The sequence below is a fragment of the Peromyscus leucopus genome, chromosome 2 (genome assembly GCF_004664715.2).
Source record: "Peromyscus leucopus breed LL Stock chromosome 2, UCI_PerLeu_2.1, whole genome shotgun sequence".
NCBI classification, from domain to species: Eukaryota; Metazoa; Chordata; class Mammalia; order Rodentia; family Cricetidae; genus Peromyscus; species Peromyscus leucopus.
This window is the reverse complement of record NC_051064.1, coordinates 104,424,775-104,448,027: the sequence shown is the minus strand read 5'-3', so window position 1 is coordinate 104,448,027 and position 23,253 is coordinate 104,424,775. Positions and strand designations below refer to the sequence as shown.

Here is a 23,253-nt window from a genome sequence, read left to right as displayed (position 1 = left end):
GACCTGTGGCCGGCTCTCTATGGTAAAGGCTAAATTTTAGATTTTTCTAAATGTGTTAGTTGGGCATGATGGTGCACATCTGTAACCCCAACACTAAGGCAGGTGTGTTACAAGTTTGAGGCCAGCCTAGGCTACATAGTGAGATCCTATGGGGGAGGGGCAGTTTTACATAAAAACCTATAGACTTTATATTATGCTTGACTCTCCTTTTTTCTTCTTGTTTTGTTTTTCTTTGTTGAGACAGAGTCCTGGTCTTGCTGTATACCCCTGGAGGGCCTCGAACCATAGTCCATGCTTGTGTCACACTCAGCCTGCCAAATGCTGCCATCTTAATTCTAAGTGAAGCTATTTCTGTTGGGGGAGACTGTGATGCCTAGGCTGTTCTGGGTTACAGGCATGGTCAGTTCTCTAAGAGTCTTTTCCTGTTGGGCGGTGGTGACACACACCTTTGATCCCAGAGGCAGAGGCAAGTGGATCTCTGAGTTCAAGGCCAACCTGGTCTATAGAGTGAGCTCCAGAACAGTCAAGCCCATGCCACACAGAGAAACTTTTGGGGGAGGGGGGGAGGGCGTCTGCTCCTAACCCCTAAACCTGGCTCCAGTTTCCTTCCCTTCTATAAGAACTAGGCTACAGGTTACACTATTCCTAGTTTGCAGTTTCAAAAGTAGAGAACGCTTGGCTCCCACATAAGGGATCAGAGTCTACACTGCGGACATGCCACTAGAGCAAGGCTCCCGAAAGGCCTAGGTCGGCCTTGTCCTCGAACTAGCTCAGCAGCCATGTCAGGCCTTGAACTTGTCATCCTCCTGCCTCAGCCACCCAAACAGCTGATATTACAGGCATGCACCACCATGTATTTTAAAGTTTTTTAATTATGTGAGTGGGGGTGGGGAGGGGGCGTGCATGTGAGTGTCAGGAGCCCGTGGATGCCAGGTGCTAGACCCCCCCAAAGCTGGCAATAGGATATAGGCAGGTGTGATCCACTCAGTGTGGTTACAGGGAACTGAACACGGGTCCTGTGGAATAATCTGCGCTCTTAACCACTGAGTGGGCCTGACTTGCATCTTTTCAGTGTTAACAGACAATGCTGAAGGACCTGAGAACAGTCCATGCTCTGTTAGGACCAGGCTGGGTCACCACTCACATCTCTTCCCTTCATATCACTGCCTATTTATTATGCCTCGTCAGGATGACTCAACATGTGACCAGGACTTGTACTGTGATTTAATAATCTCTTGAAATCTCAGACCAAACTGGCCCGGAAGAAAAGGGAGGAAGAGGGGGGAAAAAGCACTGGACTTCATCTTGAAACTGTCAATCTCACCTCACTGACTATCTAAAGATGGATTGGGGAAACGCCCACAAAGACCCAGTAAACCCGGTGCTGGAGAGATTGCCCCGTGGTTAAGAGCACTAGGTGTTCTTGCAGAGGATACAGGTTTGATTCCAGCACCCACACAGCAGCTCACCACCAACATCTTAACTCCAGTTCCAAAGGACCCAACGCCCCCTTCTGGCTTTCTCAGGCACCCGGCATGCAAGTGGTAGACAGACAGACATGCAGATGAAACACTCATATGCATGAAATAAAATTAAACAAAAAAAAGTAACAGTCAACTGCCGGCCTGCTCTCTGAGGGACCATCCATTCCCATAGTCATGTCTATTCCAAAAGGCTCCTAGAGATCCCAAAGTGCTTCCCGCGCTAACAGATGGCCTGTGGGGTACCAGCCCCTTGACTTCAAGCCATGAGCTTACTCCAAACAAGTTTCTGGTCTCCGAATCCGCATTGCTCAAAAAGAGCACATACCTGAAGCCGCATGCTCTACCACCAGGGAGACTAACTTTAGAGACACTTCAGAGTGTTCACACTTATTCCACTGCCGAAGAAAGGAGGAGACAACACAGGCACACAATTCAGAACTGCCTGGGCGGCTCTCCAAAGGGTGTGTGAAGAGAGTGACATCGTCACTACTGTGACTTCCCCCTTTTCCTTATTATAAACCAGGACACCTAAGAGTCTCTGGAGATGACGACAGCCCAGGCAGTGCACGCACCTCACCAGCCAGGCAGCGACTGAATAAAGCTGCCAATAAAATCAGTTGTTCTAGAGCCACTGCACCTCATGGGTGCAAACAGACTCCACTGCGCTGCGGCTTAAAATGTCAAACAAGTCCCACAGCCGTCCTCTGATCACACATGTGCCGCAGCGTGCACATACATGTGCCAATGTGTACAAGTTTCATCTTAAGAGACTAAAGACATAGCTCGATGGTTAAGGGCGCTGGCTGCTTCCTGGAGAATTTGGGTTCAATTCCCAGCACCCAGCTGGAAGCAAGCTAAGAAACATCTGTAACGCCAGTCAGTTGCAGGGGATCCAATGCCGTCTTCTTATCCCTAGGGCACCTTGGCACACATGCTACAAACATACATGCAGGCAAAGCACCCATACACATAAAATAAATGACGATACCATTTTTATGAGGTTTAGTCTGTTTTTCCCTTTGTCATTTGTATGACCTTCTAAGAGCAGGTCATACTCCAAGAGCACACTTACGTTGTGGAGATATCAATAAAATAAATCTGTACTGTGAAAAGTATTGAGTTGGGTGTTAGTAGCATACATCTCCAGTCCTAGCAACTTGGGGAGGCCGAAGCAGAAGACGAAAGGGTTCTAGGCCAGCCTGGTCTACAAAGCAAGATAGATCTTGTCTCAAAGAGGAAGGGACAGTGGTCACAATGAGACAACTACAGCAGAGACTGGGTCCTCAGAGGGAGCAGCCAGGATGGAGTCCTAAACAGACCACTGGTCTGCACGGCCTAACACGTGGGCCTTGCATAGCAGAGTGTTGAGGAGCTGATTCCACACCTTCTTCCGGCCTCCCTTCAGTGGCCACTCATCACTAGACTGAAGAGATCCCCAGAAGTGCCAGCCATGGTGACAGGCTGGCATTCAACGCTAGCCTAGCCTATGCAGCTGAGTTCCGGGCCAAACTGAGCTACAGAGACGACCTCCAAATCAGTGAGGGAGCTAACAGCAGCAGGACCAGAACTACAAAAATATTCTCGGAAGGTCCAGAAACAGGCTTGCCAGCTCCAGTGCGTTCCTGGCTTCTGTCCCTAGAACATCCTGCAGCCGCCAGCAGCAGCTCCAGCTCGGGCTCAGCCACCATCTGTGAGTGCCTTTCAGAGTCCCAGCATAGAAGAGAGAGCAGTTTGAGGCAGCAGGCTGGGCTTGGCAAGGCTCCTCTGCACACCAGCCAGGATAGTGAGGGCTGCAACACGACATTCAGAACACCGCTAGTGTGAGACGAAGATTCACAGCCTCCTGCCTTAGCCCCTACCAGCCAGACAGATGGTAATGATGGGATATATATTCCAATTTTCCACTGAGGTCCGTATGACAAATACACTCTACAACCCAGACAGACCTTGAGTTCAGGTTCATTTCAAACTCCCAGCAATCCTGAGCCTCCGTAATAACTGGGCCCAGGACAGATGCCAGATGCACACTCAGCAGGCCCATTTATTGAAATACTTTTCAATACGAAAACAAATACCAAAAACTAAAATAAAAAGCTACAAAAATTCTAACTCAAAACAGGGCTTAACCTTGCATTTCAACTCAACTCTCAAGTTTCTTGGGTCTGGTCTCTACTTAAAATTATTTTAACTTCTAGAGCCTTTGAGGTGATTCGGTGGGTGAAGGTCCTTGCCCCCCACCCCGCGCCCCCCCCCCAGGCACCACATGGAGGAAGGAGGGAGAAAACTTCAAAAGTTGTTCTCTGACCTCCATACACGAGCCGTGGCTCATGCATGCTCCATAACCCAGGCTGTCCTGAACCTCCCATTTCCCTCAGGTGCCGGGGCCTCCCGACCTCAAACTGGTGTTTGGAGCTGGGTACAATGTATGCACAACAGAACCAGCTACCTGCCCCATGGGCTGACGTGAAGGATTTCTTGAGCCCTGAAGCTCAAAGGAATTGTGTACTGTACTGACCTGTGTCCATGCTAGGTACCAATGGTGCCTCTGTATCTGAAGAGCCTCCTACCTCCATGTGCCCCAGCCTGGGTGTGGCACAAGAAGACTTCTCTCTTAAAAAGTAAACAAAACTCTTGGCATTCTGCTCATAATGAGCAGAATTATGTCACTGAAGGGTTTTGTTTGTTTGTCTTTTCTTTTTTAGACAAGGTCTTACTCTGTAGTCCAAGCTGCCCTGGAGTTTATTATCTAGGCTGGAATTGTGTAATAATAAATTATATAATTTATTGTATAGGCTGAACTTTATTCTATGACAATCCTCCTGTTTCAGCTTCCCGAGTGTTTGGATTACAGGCATGAGCCACCATGCTGGCTATAAAACAAACAACAAAGCCTGTTTTATAGATGCTGAAGAGATGGCTCAGCAGTTAAGAACAAGTATTGTTCTTATAGAGGGTTCAAGTTTAGTTCCCAGCTCAAGTTAGGCAGATCACAGGTGCCTCTTAACATCAGTTCCAAATAACCTTATGCCCTCTTCTGGCCTTCTTGGGTACCTGCACTCATGTGCACATACCCTCACACAGACACATACATACATATACACATAATTTTTAAAAAGTACCAAATCATTTTTTAAAACTTTACTGGGGCCAGAGAGATAGCTCTCAGTAGTTAAGATTCTTTGCTATTCTTACAAAGATCAGATCTCAGGATCTACATCAGGCAGTTCACAACTGCCTCTCCCTCCAGAGACATAGGATCCAATACCCCTTCTTCTAACCTCTGCAGGTACCCACACACATGTATATACATGCACATATGTGCACACACAGATGAACATATATGCATGTGAGTGCAAGCACACACAAACATAAATTTAAAATGAAATATTAAAAAGAAAAACATGCGACTGGAAAGATGGCTCAGCAGTACTCTTGAGGCTCAAGATTCAATTCCTAACACCCACATGGAAGCTGCAATTAAAATTTTTTTTTAAATGATGCTAAGTGATTAAGTTTCTCAGTATCTATCACATTTCCACCAACAGTACCTGACTTGCCTCACTCTGGTCCTAGCCTTGCCAACCCAAGAAAGCCTCCAAGGTAGCTCTGCCATCTCTCTAGCTGTGCGAACACTCAAAGGTTGGCTACCTAAGGTCAGAGCTGGGGTGGGTGCCACTGAGAGCTCTACATCATAAAATGGTTAGCTTGCCAGAAGGCGGTGACACACGCCTTTAATCCCAGCACTCCGGAGGCAGAGCCAGGCAGATCTCTATGAGTTCAAGGCCAGCCTGGTCTACAGAGTGAGATCCAGAACAGGCACCAAAACAACACAGAGAAACTCCGTCTCAAAATAATAATAATAATAATAATAATAATAATGGCTAGCTTAAACAAGTACAGCTTTGGAATTTAGAGAGTTAACAATACAGGGCTTGTCATGAAGCATGAGAAACTGAGTTCAATACACAGTAGCCATGTTAAAAAAAAAACATCACCATGGTGGCTTGCACTTGCAATGCCAGCACTGGGGAGACAGGAGGACCCCTGGGCTCCATAACCAGTGAACTTAGCTTAATTGAGGAGCTTCAAGAAAGTAGGAGACTGAACCAGGCAGTGGTGGTGCACACCATTAATCCCAGCACTTACTTGGGTGGCAGAGGCAGGTAGATCTCTGTGAGTTCGGAGCCAGCCTCGTCTACACAGAGTTCCAGGACAGGCTCCAAAGCTACAAAGAAGCCTGTCTCGGAAAAAAAAAGAAAAGAAAAGAAAAGAAAGAAAGTAGGAGAGTGTCAAAAAATAACATGGAAAGCTAGAGATGGCTCCGTGTACGGTTCACTGCCTATAATCCATTACAGAGCAGCCAGCACCCTCTTCTGACCGCTAAGGGCCCCAGGAACACAGGTGGTGCTCACACACACACATGCAGGCACTCACCTATACTCATAAAGTCTCTTCAAAAGGGGGGGGGGAGCCGAGTGTGGTGGCACATGACTTTAATCCCAGCACTCGGGAGGCAGAGGCAGGTGGATCTGAGTTTGAGGCCAGCCTGGGCTACAGAACGAGTTCCAGGACAACTGGGACTGTTACACAAAAAAACCCAAACAAACAAAAAGATGGATGAAGCCTGATGCCAAGAATGACACCCAAGGCTGACTTGGCCCCCATACATAATACATGGGTTCAAACACAGATATACATACAAAAATAAAAATAATACAAAAAGTAATAATACATGTAATACAGGGAAAACAATGCAAATAAACTACAATTATAGATAACTGAGCAAATGTAACAATCTTCAGTTGTTTGTTGGTGATGAATGCTCTGCAATATATTTAAGCTGGGTGAGTGGGGGATACCCAGCACCCAGTAGTTCTTGCCATCGATTCCACACAGTCATCCTAACTCTTGACCTGGTCAAGGGGGAGGAAGGATTTCAAAGGGCAGAACAAAATGAGTACCCTGGAGTATTGTAGCTGGTGTCTTACATTTAGGTCGTGATGACTATCACAGAATACTAAAGCTCAAATACTATGAGCTTTAGTTGGGAGAGACAGGGCGTGACCTCACCATGGATCTCTTTCAGGCAGACCTAGGACTCAATCTGCAGACTAGGCTGGACTTGGATTCATTGGGCCTCTACCTCTGTTTCCTGAGTACAAAAACCCCAAGTGTGAGCCACCATATGCTAGGAGCTTTTTTACAAGGCTGCACAGGCCAGGATAATCTTCAGAATGCACTAAATAACATGAAAATTGAGAGAAAGTAGACCACAACGGAAGCCCTCAACAGCTAAATGGTCCCATTTAGCCATTGGTGGTGGTGATGGCCATCAAAATGGAGTCATAGTAAATGGGTTTAAATTTTTTAAAAACTCTAGCAGGGTATGATAGCACACATTTCACATTTGTAATCCCAGCACTCAGAGGCAGGAGTTGTTCAAGCCCAGCCACCCTAGGCTGCATAGGAGTCCCAAATCTATACAGCCAAACCATGTCTCAAAAAAACAAAAGGCAGGACTTTAGTTGATGCCAGCCTGGTCTACATAGTGAGAGCCTGTATTAAAAATCAAAAGGAAAAAAAATCTAAGAGCTAGGTAGATAATAATAGCTAGATCAGTCACCACAAGCATGAGGCCTTTGAATCAATCCCACTACATGCTTGGCATGATGACACATGCTTGCAATCACAGCACTAGAGGCAGAGACATCTGGATTCCTGAGGCTCCCTGGCCAGGCAGCCTAGCCAATTGGTGAGCCCCAGATCCCAGTGAGACCCTGTCTTAAAGACAAACAAAAACAGCTGAATAGTTCCTGAGGAACAACACCCAAAGTTGACCTCTGGAGAGCAGACACACATGCATGTGCACACATACACGACCTCTGGAGAGCACACACACATGCACACGTACACATACACAACCTCTGGAGAGCACACACACATGCATGTGCACACATACACGACCTCTGGAGAGCACACACACATGCACACGTACACATACACAGGTATACTACAGCTACGTTGGCAAACTGTCCTGTGCTGTTTGAGCTCACTGAGGAGCTATCTCTGGAAGAGAAGCTGCCCCGCCCCCCCACTCTGTGCCCATTTCAAATCCAAGACTCCTTTTCTGGGGATAGATTGGTTCCCCTAACACTAACAGGAAGGGACAAGAACACCACAGCGGCCCATGGGTAAAACATCACGTATGTGAGAACAGCCAGAAGGTGAACCATTTCCACCAGATGTTTCTGCTGTCTATTCCATAATAACGTGGTTACGGTGGGAAAGAGAAGTCAGCATGGAGAGAAAGCTCAGTAGGGAACTAACTCCCACTGACTTTCTCAGCTTCCCTGGTCGATCTCAGCTGGAGGTCTGTGAGTCTGATTTGATGGTGTTAGCTCTGTTTGCTCAATCAGGCTACACCAGGCGTCGCCAATGGATACTGAGTTTGAGCTCCTGACCTGATGTCTTGTTATCTGTCGGCTACTTCTTTGTTATTTGTTAGTTATTCCTTTGCTTTGCTACATTCTTAATGAACTCACTCATTCAAAATCCAAAGCACAGCTTTTCTACTGACTACATACAGAACACAGACCAGCACCCACATACATGTGTGTACATGTACACATACACACACAGACACACTGGGAGAAGGAAGGACAAATGGATAGAGGGATGGACAAATGTGAGGGAGGGAGGGAGGGAAGGAGGTCAGCCCAGATATATAACCACAGGAAAAACAGTGCGGGAAAGTAGGGCTATTTTTCTCAGAGGTGCCTTGAAACTATTCAATTATCGGAGGAGCCAGTGGATGTAATTTATGGGACACTGAAGACAGAACCTAGACAAATGGATGGCAGCTTCCTGATGATCATTTCAAGGACTTAGCTTTCATCTCTGTATGAGGGAGAAAAAAAAACCTCCCAACAATTAGACTTATGCAGCACTGGGAGAGCCTGGGGGATGGGCTGTCAGCTGGGCACAATGACCCAAAATCCCTTTCAATTCTAAGACATTTTAGAAACTACCAGGTTCATTGGTATGCATGGTGTTTAGTCCTAAGAACTCTGGAAAACCAAAACAAAACTGTGGAAAAGGGATTTTGTACTTCCTCAAAGCTGCAGACTTCACTTCCTTAAAACGGAGGGACTGGAGTTGGTGCGAGTCAAAAACCAACCTTTTTTTTGGAAAAAAAGAATGCATGTCCTGCGATGTATCCATAGTTACCACTGAAGGAAAAACCGGGAACTCTATCACAGGTTCCATCTACACCTGCTATTCTAACCAAGGACCAACTACTGTCTTTAAGAAGATGAATATCCAAAATAAGAACCGAATAAAAAAAGACCACCCAGGGGAGAGATCTGACCTGACGGTTTCCAGTGAAGACAGACAGACCGTCATCTGCACAGGAACCGAAGCAGCTCCACAAACTGGGACCTTTACGCCACTAGGAGTTCAAACTCAAAGTCAGCCCAAACTCACACGCTGGCACCGTGGAGTGGATGCCAGCATTCGGGAGGCAAAGGCAGAAGATCTGAGCCAGAGCCCACAAGCAGTCAAGACTGACAGAGACTAGAAGGCAGGAGAGAGACGGTGCAGGCTACCTGGTAACGGCACAGGGTCTCTCCAAGATGAGGAAAACATTATGATTAGGTGATAACAGTGGCTTTCTTTACCACCTCTGTACACGCACGGAATGCTACTTCTTTGGGAGTGATTTTCTTCTGGATTTTTGTTGTTGGTTTTGTTTTGTTTTTTTTTGTTGTTTCAAGAACAGGTCTCATATAGTCACGTTGGCCTTGAACTCACAATCTCCTCTTGCTTCAGCTTTCCAAATGCTGAGATCAGCAGAAATAGGTAGGATGCGGTGCTCAGCTGCTCTGTGTGGATTGTTTGGTGGGGAGCTAACAGAGGGCCTCAGACAGGCTAAGCAAGCCTGAGCCACATCCCCACCCTTGGATTTATTCTGAGTCTTACTAAATTACATCGGCTGAGAACTCCCCCTGTACCCCAGACTGGCCTTGAACTCATAATCCTTCTGTCTCAGTCTCTGAAGAGGCTGGATTGTAGCCTATGCCACCATGCTTAGCTTGATTTGTAGTTATTTTTGTTGGTCAGTGGTGGTGGGTACCTGGAGCATGTGGCCTTGAAAGTGACTTGGCTTATGGGTGGATGTCAGAGGTCGGTTTTCCGCTTCCATCCTGTTTTGAGGCAGGGTCTCTCTTGTTTCCTGTGCATGCGTTACAGTCCCACAAGCTCCTAGGTGAGTTCCCCACCTGTCTGTAGGAATGCTGGAACTAGAGATGCATGTCAGCCACCACGCACAGCTTTTTACCTGGCTTCCTGGGTCCCGGGAATTGAACTCAAGTCATCAAGCTTGAGTGACAACCCCACTGGAACATTTTTTAAAGGGCCAATTTTATCTCAGTAAAGCTGGTTTATGTATTAACAGCAACAGGAAAGCATTTCTCTAATAATGAATCTGACCACTCAGAAAACCCTAAGTCCACTGTTCTCCACCCGTATCACGAACAGAATGGACTAGGTTCTTCTCCCTTTTCCACTGCCGGCTCACTCTACCCAGAACACCAGACCGCACCTCCCCTCCACCTGGAGCTCAGTTCAAACATCTCCTCAGAGACCTGACTTCAGTCTGATCTCACTGTAGCTCTGAGGTAGAGAGCTTGCCCACCTTGCACCAAGTGGCCTTCCAGTGAGCAGTCATCGCTGTGGTATGCAACCTTCTTTCTTGATAGACTTACACAGGACATAAAACATAAGAAATGTCACACTTTACCCCGTTTGTTGAGCTTATGTCCAAAGCCTCTGAACTCAACTCCCATTGAATTTACTATGTAAATGGTGAGAGACTAGCTATGGTTGAAGTCATTTTAAACCAAAGGGAACCTGTCACTGAGGAGAAAATGAACGCCCAACTGAAGGTACAGATGGTACGAAGAAGTCCAGAGAAGAGCCACCTGCAGTGGGAACAGTGAGGAGCTTCAAAGCCAAGGCTGCCAACAGATTCAGAAAATGAAAGGCGCTCCAGGGGAAAGGGACATCTGAGCCATGTCCCCCACCCACCCGGGCTCTGACTTCAATGCTCCACCCACACACGGACACCTCACTGGAACATCGTGAGACCTACAACTTGAACCCTGAGCCAGAAGTGCCTCAAGGTCAGAGAACAAGCTTTGCTCGCATGCCTCCCCATGCCTCCCCTTGGCACAGAAAGTGCTTGTCAAATGCCTCCTGAAGAACACTGGGCTCCGGCAGTATTCCAGACCTCACACTGCTACAATGAAGACTCATTTCTACCTCCTTACCACCACAGATGGTTTCTATTTTCGACCTCTTCGGCCCTTTTTGGTACTGGGGGTGGTGCTTCCTCTCCATAGATGTGTTGTTAAAAAAATGTTTTGAGGGCAGAGCTTCAAAACCCAAACCCCACAAACCTCTCTAGCCTACCCAACTTGTTTCCTGTGACAACAGCCCAGACTGGCCTGGAATTCGCAGCAAGCCTCCTGCCTCAGCTCCCTGAGTGCTAGCATTTGGAGGATGTGCCGCCCTGCCCTCCCAACTTAAAAGTGTCTTTTGCACGCACCCCCGACACGCACGTGTGGGGAGCTAAGTTCCTAGGATTTTCTGCCACCTGCGATGCTCCTGTCAAATGTGGCCCTACACCTAAAGATTTCGGGTAACCGTGGTGATAGTACTAAAAGGTGAAGCTTTTAAAGGTATTAGCTCCTGAGGCCCCCTGATCTCCCTTGAGAATGAATGGGGTTATTTCCCCAATTACAAAAGGTACAAGGCGGCTAAGGTATAGCTCAGTTCTAAGTTTATAGTATAGTTCATCCGTCAGGATAGCTACAGCATAAGGGTGGGAGAAGAACTGACAAGTTGGGCATGGTAGCAAAGCCACTAATTCCAGCACTCAGTGGGAAGCCGAGGCAGAAGGATAAATCATGACTAGAAAGCTTACCTGGGGGCTACACGATCAGACAGCGCATCAAAAGGGCTGTGGTCAGCATGATGACTCAGACAGAAAAGGCACTTGCTGCCAAGCCTGATGACCTATCAGTGCTCGACGAAAGTCCCCACAGCAGAACTGACTCCTATAAATTGTCCTGCGACCTTGAGGACACAACCACCCCACATAAATGTACTTAATACATTTTCAAAACCAGCAGCAACAAAAAGCTTTAAGCAGCCCTTAACCCTCTCCCCTTTGACCTCTTTAGCTCATTGTCAGTGCTCAGGGAGCCAGCACGGAACCACAGATCCCCAGGACTGCATTGATCTTGGAGACTGCCCGTCTTCTGGAATGTGCGAAACGGCCGGGCAAGGTGGCATGCATGCACCCGTGATTCCAGCAGGAAGATCACGTTCACAGCCAGCCTGGGCTACACACTGAGTTACAGGCCAGGCCTGTCAGTCAGGACTTCACAGAAAAGATTCTATCTCTGTCTACTTGCTCCAAAAAATGTTGAAATGAATTTCTGTTGCTTTAAACCACAGTGTGAAACACTCTGTCTTGGCAGACAAACAGATTAAGATACACTATCTCAAAAGGCATTTTTAACCAGGTGAGAGATAGAAGAATCAACTAATTTCCCTGAGTTCCGGGACAGCCTGGGCTACAGACAACTTCAAACTGGCCCAGGCTATGTGGCAAGTGATCCAAAAAAAAAAAAAAGTGCTCAAGAACTTGAGGCAAACAAACACATTCTCTTAGATTCCCCCAGGGCCAGAACAGTACATGACAAAATGAGTTTGAATCCAGCTAAAGAATCCCTGGTTTGAATGTCAGTTTATCTAGCTGTCTGGCCTAGAGCAAATTGTTCAACCTCTGGGGCCATTTACTTATTTTAAAATTATACAGCAAGAACTGCTACTGTGCAGATAGGTGTGCAGATTAGACCTAACAGGAACAGAAGAGGCCATCCAGAGTCTGGCAGATGCTGCACTCACTGCAAACTTAGGGCCAAGTCCCCAAGAATTACAAAGTGCCAGGTAGGGTCCCTGGTTAGTGATGCAAATAAAAAATGTAAAAAGTGACGTCCATTAAAGTGCGAAGTCTAGAAAATAATTAATCTTTAGCTTCTTCAGAACCGATGATCGGGACTAATGCGGCAGCGTTTCCGCATGAAGCGAGTGCTTGCTGTCCGGTCATTTCCCTGGTGCAAAAGTTCTCAGGCCTGGAGGTGAGGCTGTTAAAATGTAACACAAACCACCCAAAATGGACTTTATGGTGCTGTACAAATGAGACCTTTTGTACTGTGTCTGAAAGGCCAAACAGAACTAAAAATCAGTGCAGGGGGAGGAGGGGTCAGAGTAACCCTAAAAACTCTCTAGCACCTAATACTTAAAACAAAACAAAAAGACCAAACTCAATTTGCTAAAGGAAGCTCATGTTTGAACGCCTGACCCAGGAGAAAGCCCAGAAACTTCACAAGGAAGACATTTCCAATGCTACACATCAGAGAGCGATACAGCAGAATACAGCACCATTTAATAACGTGGCCAACAGACCATCACAAACTGTCTATTTCTAGTAGTTTGAACTCAAAGTTTCATAAACCACATTATACCGCTTTTAGAGAGAGAAAGAGACAGAGAGAGAGTGTGTGTGTTTTCAAGGATCACACCCCAACAGAATGCAGGTATCAGACCCTCCCAGAGCTGAAATTAAAAAGCAGTTGCAGTTAGGAACTGTCCATGGATACTAAGGAATTGGACTCAGGTCCTCTACAAAAGTACTATGTGCTCTCACCTGCTGAGCCACCTCTCCAGCCCCTGATACAGTATTTTATGTGCATCTTAAGACATAAGCAAATGGGAGCCGGAGCAATGGGCACTGAGCAGATGTAACAACCTGCCTTAGACTTGCTACAGTTCAGCAGCCTTGCTTAGGTGTGGCCTGTGCAAAACACCATAATGCTAAAGTCACCATTTGCTTTTAACAGTAGAGATATTAATGAAGAATAAAATGATGCTCTGTATGTGTGTGTGTTCATGAGTTCTAGTGGACAACAGTTCTAGAGAGAGTATCCAGTTATGTTATAACAATTAAGCCCATCTTCTCACCTGGTAACTGATATCATCTACTAAGTTTAAGAAACACCTTGTGCTGGCTAGTTCTATGTCAACTTGACACAAGCTAGAGTCATCAGAGAGGAGGGAACCTCAATTGAGAAAACGCCTCCATAAGATCTGGCTGTAGGCAATTAGTGATTGATGTGGGAGGGAGGGCCCGGTCCATTGTGGTAGTGCAGCCCCTAGGATGGTGGGTGGTCTTGGGTGCTACAAGGAAGCCAGCTAAGCAAGCCCTGCAGAGCAAGCCAATAAGCAGCCCTCCTTCACCAGCCCCTGCCTCCAGGTTCCTGATCTGCTTGAGCCCCTGTCCTGACTTCCTTCAGGACAGGATGATGAAAAGTGATGTGGAAGTGTTAAGTCAAACAAACCTTTCCTCCTCGAGTTGCTTTAGGTCATGGTGTTTCATCCCAGCAATAGTAACCCTCTGAAAGTGCTCCCCAACAAGGGCTAGCGACATGGCCCAGGGGGTGAAGTGCCTGCCAAGCCTGACAATGAGTTTGACTCCCAGAACCCAAATTAAGTTGGAGGGAAAAAGAACAGATCTTGAAAGTTGTCCTATGACCTACACACACACACACACACACACACACACACACACACACACACACACACACACACACACACAAAAATAATAAGTAATTTTTAAAAGGTGTCCCAATACTCACAAGACTGATGCAGTGAGACTGAAGCCATCCTAGACTACATTGTGAATTATAGGCCAGTCTTACATCCAGGGCAAGCAGGACCCTGTTAAAGGGTCCCCGAGCCATCATCATCCTTTCCCTGTGGCCCCCGGAGCCAGGCATGCACTCTTGCTACTCCTCAGTCGCTTGCCTGCTTCTCTTGCAGCTCAGCAGCCCTTTCAGAGAACACACCGTGTTCACTATGCACTTCACAAGCCGCACTGCCCAGATCATAACACTCACTGCAAGACACTACAGCATTCAGTGCCGACTGCTTGCCTGCAAGAAGACTCTAAATAACCCCAACTACAGAAGACTAGCTATAGCCACAGGTCTCAAAGTGCAGCCTGAGGAGAGCTGAGCACCCAGGAGATGTCTCGAGGGTCCATGAGGTCCTCCTTCAACTACTTATATGTGTGAAGTCAGAGCTTTCAAACACTGTACCACAAATTGAAAGAGCCAAAGACAGGGGGCTGGAGAGATGGCTCAGAGGTTAAGAGCACTGCTTGCTCTTCCAAAGGTCCTGAGTTCAATTCCCAGCAACCACGTGGTGGCTCACAGCCATCTGTAATGAGATCTGGTACTCTCTTCTGACCTGCAGGGACACATGCAGACAGAACACTATATACATAATAAATAAATCTTAAAAAAAAAAAGAAAGAGCCAAAGACAATCTTGTGTTCTTCCACAAAGACATTAAAGACTGGAGAGCTGGGTCTCGAAGCCAAGCATGATGGCACACACCTATAATCCCAGCATGCAAAAGGCTGAAACAGAAGAGTCAGCAATTCAAGGCCAGAATGGGCTATACAAGCAGGCCCTGTCTCAAAAAAAAAAAAAGAAAAAAGAAAAAAAAAAAAAGAAAAAAGTTGTGAAAGATTTAATAAAATTAAGGGAAAAAAAGAAAAGAAAAAAAGGAAACTGAACTCTGAGATTAGAGGTGACAAAGAAGATTTAATGACTCAATAAAATGTGCACTTAATTAAACTGGATCTTAGAAAATGCATGAACAGACAAGCAAATGGTATTCAGAGAATATCTGCAAATTAGGTGATGACACCATCAATGTTAATTTTACTACGATGTTTGCTTATGGAAATAACCTGTGGAAACAACTTAAACCATATACCTCAGCTGCTCCACAGCTTGCCTGGCTCTGACTTCGATCCCAAGCAACACATGAAACTGGGCATGGGGCTGGAAAGCTGGCTCAGCAGTTAAGAGCACTGGTTGCTCTTCCAGAGGACCTGAGTTCATTTCCCAGCACCCACATGGCAGTTCACACCTGTCTGAAACTCTAGTTCCAGAGCTTCTGACATCCTCACACAGACATGCATGCAGGCAAAATACTAATAAACGGAAAAAACAAAAAACAAAAAACTGGGCATCCGATGGTGGTGACGCACACCTTTAAACCCAGCATTCAATCCTACCTGCAGAGAGGCAGGTGGATCTCGTGAGTTCCAGGACAGCCTGGTCTACAGAGTTGACCATGTAGGCTCCAAAGCTACATAAAAGAAACCCTGTTTCATAAAAACAAAAAATTAGGCATGGTGGCCCCTGCTTACAATGCCAGCACACTCAGGAGGTTACAGCAAGACCAGAAGAAGACCATGGGGGTTTGGGAGAGGGCTCATTGGGTCAAGTACCTGCTGTGCAAGAGTATAAAAGAAAGCCTTGAGTTTAGAGGCCCAGAACCCAGGCTAGACTCAATGAGATGTCTAACTCTCCTGTGTCCACAGAGCACAGATCAAATCAAGGGCTTCCTCCATGCTAGGCAGGCTACCAACTAATCCACAGCCCAAAAGACTGTCCAGCCCTTCATTGACTTGGGCTTGTTCCTGGGTCTCACCAAACGGGAAACCAGAATGTAGCATACCCTAGAAATCCTGGAATGAGCCAAGACCCTGGATGAACCAGGGAAGGTTAACCATTTAAAGATGCTTTAGATGGAATACTGAACTCTGACTCAGGCCTCCAAACCCCTCTATCCTCAACCCTCAGAAAATTTCTTACATAAGTTGCACATTTATACTTAATGAGTACCGAAAAGCATGAGCCCTTTGAACGAGGTCATCTTCTCAGAGAGGATCAGCTCATAGCCTCATTTGAAATGCTAGTCCATCTGTAAAACCCTGGCAAGAACGGCAGTTAATATTAATTAAGAGTAGAAACAGGTTCCTTCTTGAACATCTTTTCTGTAGTCAAGTCCAAGATGCTTCCACATGGAACTTCTCCAATACTCCTACCCTTGAGCTCTGATATTAAAGGGGCCTGTTCTCTGATACCACTATCTGTCTGACCCTTAAAATGGCATCTTTATGTCTTTCAAATAAAACCTAGCAAAGAAAGCTATCACAAAATATCAGAGTTCTGGGGGCTTTTCTGTTGTTCCTTCTGAGACATATTTTCCTTATGTAGCCCTCGTCCAGGTTAATCTTGGCCTACCTACTTCAACCTTCCACGTACTAACATTACTGGTGTGCACCACCAGGCACTCATGTGCTACGATTCTGTCATTGCTGGGCAAGCACTCTACCAACTGAACTGCACTCCCACCACAAACAGAATTTTTGATGGGACATACTCTATCTATAGCAGACCACCTTTCTATGTACACATATACACATACATGTATGGGGGGGGGGCTAACGTTCCCTGTAAGAGAATGTAAGACTCAGCTCCTTGCAATTTAAGGCAAGTCTTTCTATTTCTTCACAGTGGGTGCTAAGAAAATACAAGCCGAGACCTGGAGGCGGGTCCTGAAATAAGGTATTTGATAAGCCTCAGCCTGCATGGCTCCAGGCAGCCAAGGAAAAGCCAAGGGAAAAAAACACCTATCACGAAGCTAATCTCAAGTCCTTTGTAAGCCTCGCTCTCACCATAATTCAAAACTAATCAAACTGAAGCAGGCTGCGTGTGCAACTGCTGTACAATACACACACACACACACAACACACACACACACACAATTTATGACTGGACGTGTCCCTTTAACATAGACAACATGAACCCTTTTTGCTGCGTTACAATTTGCCAGACCCAATTTCAGGGGTAAAGCACATGCTATCTGTAGGGAGAAGATACAGTAAGAGGCACACCTAAGTTCCTCCTACTGGCACATGCCTATCATCCTAGCACCTGGTCCCTGGGCAGAGACTGGAGTTCAAGAGTTCAAGTTCAGCCTAGGCTACTTAGGGAGTTAAAGACCAACACAGTTCACACACAGCCTCGTCTCAAAAAGATAACTTTTTAGGAAAAAGAAAATTGAAGGCACATCCTTTTCTTAAGCAATGTGATCACCCCCAGCACCAGGGGTACAGGCACAGTGGATATGCAGCCAGCGGATGAGGCAGACAGCTACCGGCCTTCACTGTACTGTATTCACCAAACAGCTGATATAATCAACACGGTAAGTGCAGAGGCGGGAGATGGATTCGGCAGGGCAGTGAGAAGACTTCCTTCTCCAGAGCAGTGAGGTCACATAGGCCCTTTTCCTGCGTGGCAGCTTTTCGCCAGACTGTGGCTGCAGGAGGCCAAGCCATGTAGTCAAGAGCCTGGCCAAATCCAGGCTGGAGCAGATGGCCTGAGCTACTTTCCAATTGAAATTGCTACTGACTTCCTGGGTTTGTGGTGTTTCACCGTCACCTTCAAACTTAACTCTAAACTTTATTTTCAGAAGGGTTCCTGCCTTCACTAGGAGGTTCAAAGCAAGCAGCAGGTGACAGGAAAATACTCTGTTCTTACAAGACAGTGGCCCCTAAGACTCTCACATAGACAGACCTCTCTCTAGAGAGTGACATCATGCCATGTCCACTAGGAACAAGCCACTCTCAAAACAAATCAGTCTTTTTTATTTCTCTTCTTTCCCTGGTCAAGCTTTTGAATTAGTTCATGGGAGGGGGAAGAAAAGGGGGGGGGGTGTCCAAAAACATTTAAGTCACTTTTATTAGGGGAGAATAGAGTGGAGGAAAGAAGGCATTTCATCCCAGCACTCAGGAGGCAGAGGCAGGCGGCAGATCTGAGCTAGTCTACAGAGTGAGTTCCAGGACAGTAAGGGCTACACAGAGAAACCCTGTCTCAAAGAAAAAATTATAGAAACCAAACTTCAGAACAGGGCAGAGTGTGGTGGAGCACGCCTTAATCCCAGCCCTAAGCAGGCGGAAGTAGATAGATCTGCATTCCGGGCCAGTCTGGTCTACACAGTGAGACGCTGTCTTAAAAAAATTAAAAATATAAATAAAAAATGATAAGGGGTTGGACAGGTGGCTCAGTGGTTAAGAGCACTGGGTGCTCAAGAGGACCTGGATCCAGTTTCCAGTATCCAGTATCCATGTCTCAATCATCTGTTAATGCTAGTTTAATGGGATCTGATGCCCTCATTTGACCATTGTGGGTACCAGGCATGAACATGGTTCATATACAGATAAAATATTCATTGATTTTAAGTCTAGTAGGTGCAATAAGTTAAGGATGTCACTTAGCAGGAACCTTACTCATGAATTGACACACACACACACACAGCAGAGGGTGGATATGATAAATCCATGTCTTCTAAGCTAACTGGTATGTTTATAAGGAGGCCATAAACTATGCATGCATGCAGATTCCCTTTACACCCGATGTGGGTTTTTTTTGGGGGGTGGGTCCCGAGACAGGGGTTTTTTTTTGTGCCTGCCCTGGATCTCACTCTGTAGACCAGGTTGGCCTTGAACTCAGAGATCCGCCTGGCTCTGCCTCCCGAGTGCTGGAATTAAAGGCGTACGCCACCGCCCGCCGCCCGACCCTCTGGTGAGGTTTTTATGGATAAGTCTTAAGCTGCTGATAGACAATGGTGGTAATGCCCTGGGGCAAACAGTGACTGATGTTCTATACTACTGAAAACCCAGCAGCCTTCTATGCTTTTGATAGTTGTTTCAGCCCCCCAGTGGACCAGAGGGGAGCAGAGAAGTGACCTTGAAACTGCTGGATCCCCCGCCAATCTGATGGGTGTAAAAGTGGAAGAGATGTGTGAGGCCAAAGAATGGAGTCCAAGATTGCTGACTTCCGAGAACCGCCATATTCTCTACCTTGGGAAAAAAGAGCATGACACGCTGTCTCAGCTCCAGACAGCCTTAGATGTCTCCATTTCAGAGACTGTCAGTCCAAGTAAGGCAACTCTAGAGACTAGAGGTGACCAGGCTGACCTCACTGAAGAAGTTACGACTGTGTGAGGTTCAGGAAGAAGTGGCAAGAAAAAAAAAAAAGAGAAAAGTCTTTGGGGCTTGTTAGCGGAATAATTGCATATTAGGGTAAAAGCTCTTGCTGGGCATTGTGGCACACACCTTTCCCCCAGCACCTTTGAGGTGAATCGAGTTCCAGGCCAGCCAGGGCTATATAGTGAGACTGTCTCAAATAAATAAAAATTAAAAAAGGAAAAAACTCATACATATAAAATAACAAATTAATCTTTTTTAAAAAATGAGAACAAAAGACAGCCAAGGAAAAAGTTCTCACAACTCCTAAGAAAAAAAAGCTATCTCCTCTTCCCCCCCCCCCCCCAGACAGGGTTTCTCTGTGGTGTTTTGGAGCCTGTCCTGGATCTCACTTGGTAGACCAGGCTGGCCTCGAACTCAGGAGATTCGCCTGGCTCTGCCTCCCCAGTGCTGGGATTAAAGGCGTGTGCCACCACCGCCCCGCTATCTCCTCTCTTAATGCTCTTTTAAAAGGTAGAAAATGAGCCAGGTGTGAAGGGAGGTACAGGCCTTTAAACCCAGCTCTCAGGAGGCAGAGGCAGCTGGATCTGCGTTCGAGGACTACACTTATACAATGATGAGACTCAAGAGCTGACTGAAGAGCAAACAGACGTCTTTGCCCTCATGTGCAAAAGCAAGGCCAGCAGAGCCTGGGAGACAGAGCACCAGGAGCTTGCCTTCCTTCTCCAACCTGAGAGGAGCATCATGGAGGAGGTATGCATCTCAACCAGGCTGACCTGACCAGCAAGCTGCCAAATTTCCCCCAACCACCTCAGCATGAAGGCCATCAACTATCCGGCAGTAAATGGTGACTTCGGAGTCAAGTGCATGGCCTTTGAGTGAAGCCAGGCAGTCTCAAGCCCCCAGTAACGGTGGCTACCCCTACTGCCCATTGAAAAGAAAAAGGGTCACTAGTCCAGCCAGAGGCCAGGTGTAACTCCTCCACTCCAGAAGTAAAGGGCAGAGGATGTTATGAAACGGGCTGGGTATTATGCTGGCGTTGTCTCTGCCAGCTTTCTCCATAGCCTCACCTGGAAGAAGCCGGATCCTACACACAAACCCTCAGGTTGCCCCCCTCCCAAACTGTATTCCAAATATGGGAAGAGTACATTAGAGAAGAGGGCCCAGGATGTATGTAGCGGAGGAGTACTGGGCTTGCCTAGCCTTCAAATCGGCGCGAAGTTCGACCCTAACAGGGGTGCACCTACAACCCCAGACAGAGGAATGACTAGTAACTTAATAAAGCCCTGTCTCAAGGCACTTGACACACTGAGGACCTGAACTCCACATGCACAATGATAGGACCATACTCACATACAAAAAGATTTTAAATTTTAATTTTTAATTTAAAACCGGTGTTGAGTGACGTTCCTTGGTGCGATACCTGCCTAGCCTTTTCGAAGGCCTAGGTTTCAATCCCCAGTGGTGGGCCAAGAGGCGCGCCCCCGCGCCTGAGGTAACAAAATACAATCTGGTACACATAAACGCTTCTGTATCAGACACAGGTGTGAGGAAAGAATCCAAAGAAAAGCTGGCTTTTATTAACCGGCTTCAGAAGAATAAGCAGCCTTTCAGATGCTTAAAGGCTTTCCAACATTGTCCGCCACCCACCTGTTCACACTTGCAGATGCTTCTGAAATGCAGATTCGTGAACAATTAGCCCACAAGAAGCAATAACCACTTGGACACAGATGACAACAGAAATAGGGAGGGACCTCACGGGTAACATTTCATGAGCGAGTTGCTAATTACCCTCATCTGCATCCTAGAAGGGTATGCGCCCCGCATTCCTCGCAGTGGCTTCGCCTTCTCATGCTCATTTATTCCTTTGGAACCGGGAGCCAAGGAAGAGGGAAGAAGGGAGGAATTTGCCATACTAGGGAGATGGGGCAATCTAGATCCCCAACTTTACCGCACCCATCGAGAGACAGTCTCAAGAGGCCATCTGCAGAAAGGCTGAACTCATAATGCAATTTATCAGAACGAGTCTCCGGGTCTCCAGGCGGCCAAGCCGGGCTGGAGGAGAAGGGGAGTTGGCGGGGACAGTTTGCCGCGGACGCCGGCAGCGACCACAGGCCTTTCACCGCCATGCAGCGCTCGGCTCCAGGCCGGAGCGCGCCGCAGAGTCCCAGCGCGCCGGCGGCCGCGACTCCCACAGGTGGGAGGCGAGCGGTCCCCAGCTCCCCGCCGGGGAAGGGGACGCACGGTTCGGCAGGACCGCCACAGGGGACCCAGGGACTCTGCATTACGGGAGGCGCGGCGGGAGAGGCCAGTTCGGGTTCCCGCCGAGCGGCTCGCTTAGGTTCCCTGGGCCCGGAGCGCAAGGTCCCCCCACCCCCACCCCTTACGCGCGAGCGACCGGTGCAGTGGGAGACGCTGCCCGCCAGCCTCGGCCTCCTCCGGGCGCGGTTAAGCCGCGCGGGCGGGCAGCTGGTTGCATGCGCCGCGGCACGTACGAGCCCGCACGGGCACACGCGGGCGGGGGCAGGGCGCCGAGCGCCGGAGCCGAGGGGACCCGTGCCCGCGACCGCCCCCCTCCCGGCCCTAGTACCCCCACCGGGCTCGTCTCCACCCTCACTCACTCCCCTGTCCCCCCGGGGCCCCTCACCGGTGCTGGCCTTGAGGTTCTCCCGCAAGAAGTGGCCGCTGGAGAGATGCTGGAGGCCAAAGTTCTGGGCGATCCTCTGGCATACCGTGCCCTTACCCGAGCCGGGCGGCCCGAGGATGACCGCGCGCAGGAGTTTGGAAGCCATGGCTTTGGCGGGGAAGGGGTGGCCTGGACCGCAGCCCGCGCGCACTTTGCCCGACAGCCCTGCCTCGGCACCCTCCGCAAGCGGGGATTCGCCTGCCACCCCTATAGGGGGAAGGAGAGGCTTTTTAAGACGGCCCCGCCCCTCAGCCCCGCCCTCCGCCACCTCCTCGCCCCGGGCCACGCCGGTGCAGCGCTGCGGGAGCCCCCGCCCTGCGAGCTCGGCCCTCTGGGGTCAGAGGTCAGTTAGACCCACCGGGGTCCTGCCCTGCACCCCAGCCCGGGCGCGCGATCCCGGGGATCCCCTGCTGGTCCCCGCACGTGGGCTGAGCGGGAGCCGTTCGCCGGGCGCTTCTCGGTGACTGTCGCATCCCCAGAGTGGCCGCCGCCTGAAACTAGGGGGGGGGGCCCACCTCCGCCCCGAGCAGCCGAAGAGAGACACACCTCGGCGGAAAGGAGCGCGGCCAGACTTAGCCAGGATCTCCCTGGGCGGCGCCGCCTCTACCCGGCCGGCCGCGCCGGACTCGCTTCTTACGTAAGCCGGGAGCCGGCTCCCCGCTACAGCCGCGGCGCCCCCTCCTCCCATCCCCTCCCCTCCCGGCGCGTCCGGGGCCAGGCTGAAGCTGCGGGGGCGAACGGAGATGGAGACGCCCTGAGAGAAAGGAACCGCCTGGGGACCCAGTCTATTGTCAAGGGGACGGAAAAACACAACTTGTTGAGCGCCTACTCGGCGTCCAATTCTAGGCTGTGTGGTGTTATTATGCAACCTTTGCAGGTACGGATGGAGAAAGGCTTGGTATAGGAACCATTCGTTTATATACTTAGCAATGTTATTTGTTTTCATCCATGGGGGGGGGGTCGAACCCCCTGAGACTATCCCTTAAACCAGGGTATCCACAGCAGGTCCTGGCAAGAGAATAAAAAGTTGTGGGCGGGCCTGAACTACCTATTGACACCCGCTTTAAAAAAAGGAAACACCAAAGCTGGGTTGTGGTGGCGCACAC

At 48.4% G+C, this 23,253-nt stretch overlaps 1 protein-coding gene across 1 annotated transcript in view; it reads right to left on the bottom strand.

Moving 5' to 3' along the window:
- Ak4 (adenylate kinase 4) overlaps positions 1-22,776 on the bottom strand; it is a 55,690-nt gene extending 32,914 nt beyond the window's left edge. Inside the window, 2 exon segments of the mRNA XM_028870241.2 lie at positions 22,109-22,354; positions 22,694-22,776. Coding sequence (XP_028726074.1) covers positions 22,109-22,253 — 145 coding nt within the window. The 5' untranslated portion in view covers positions 22,254-22,354; positions 22,694-22,776.
- Between the last annotated feature and the right edge of the window lie 477 nt (positions 22,777-23,253).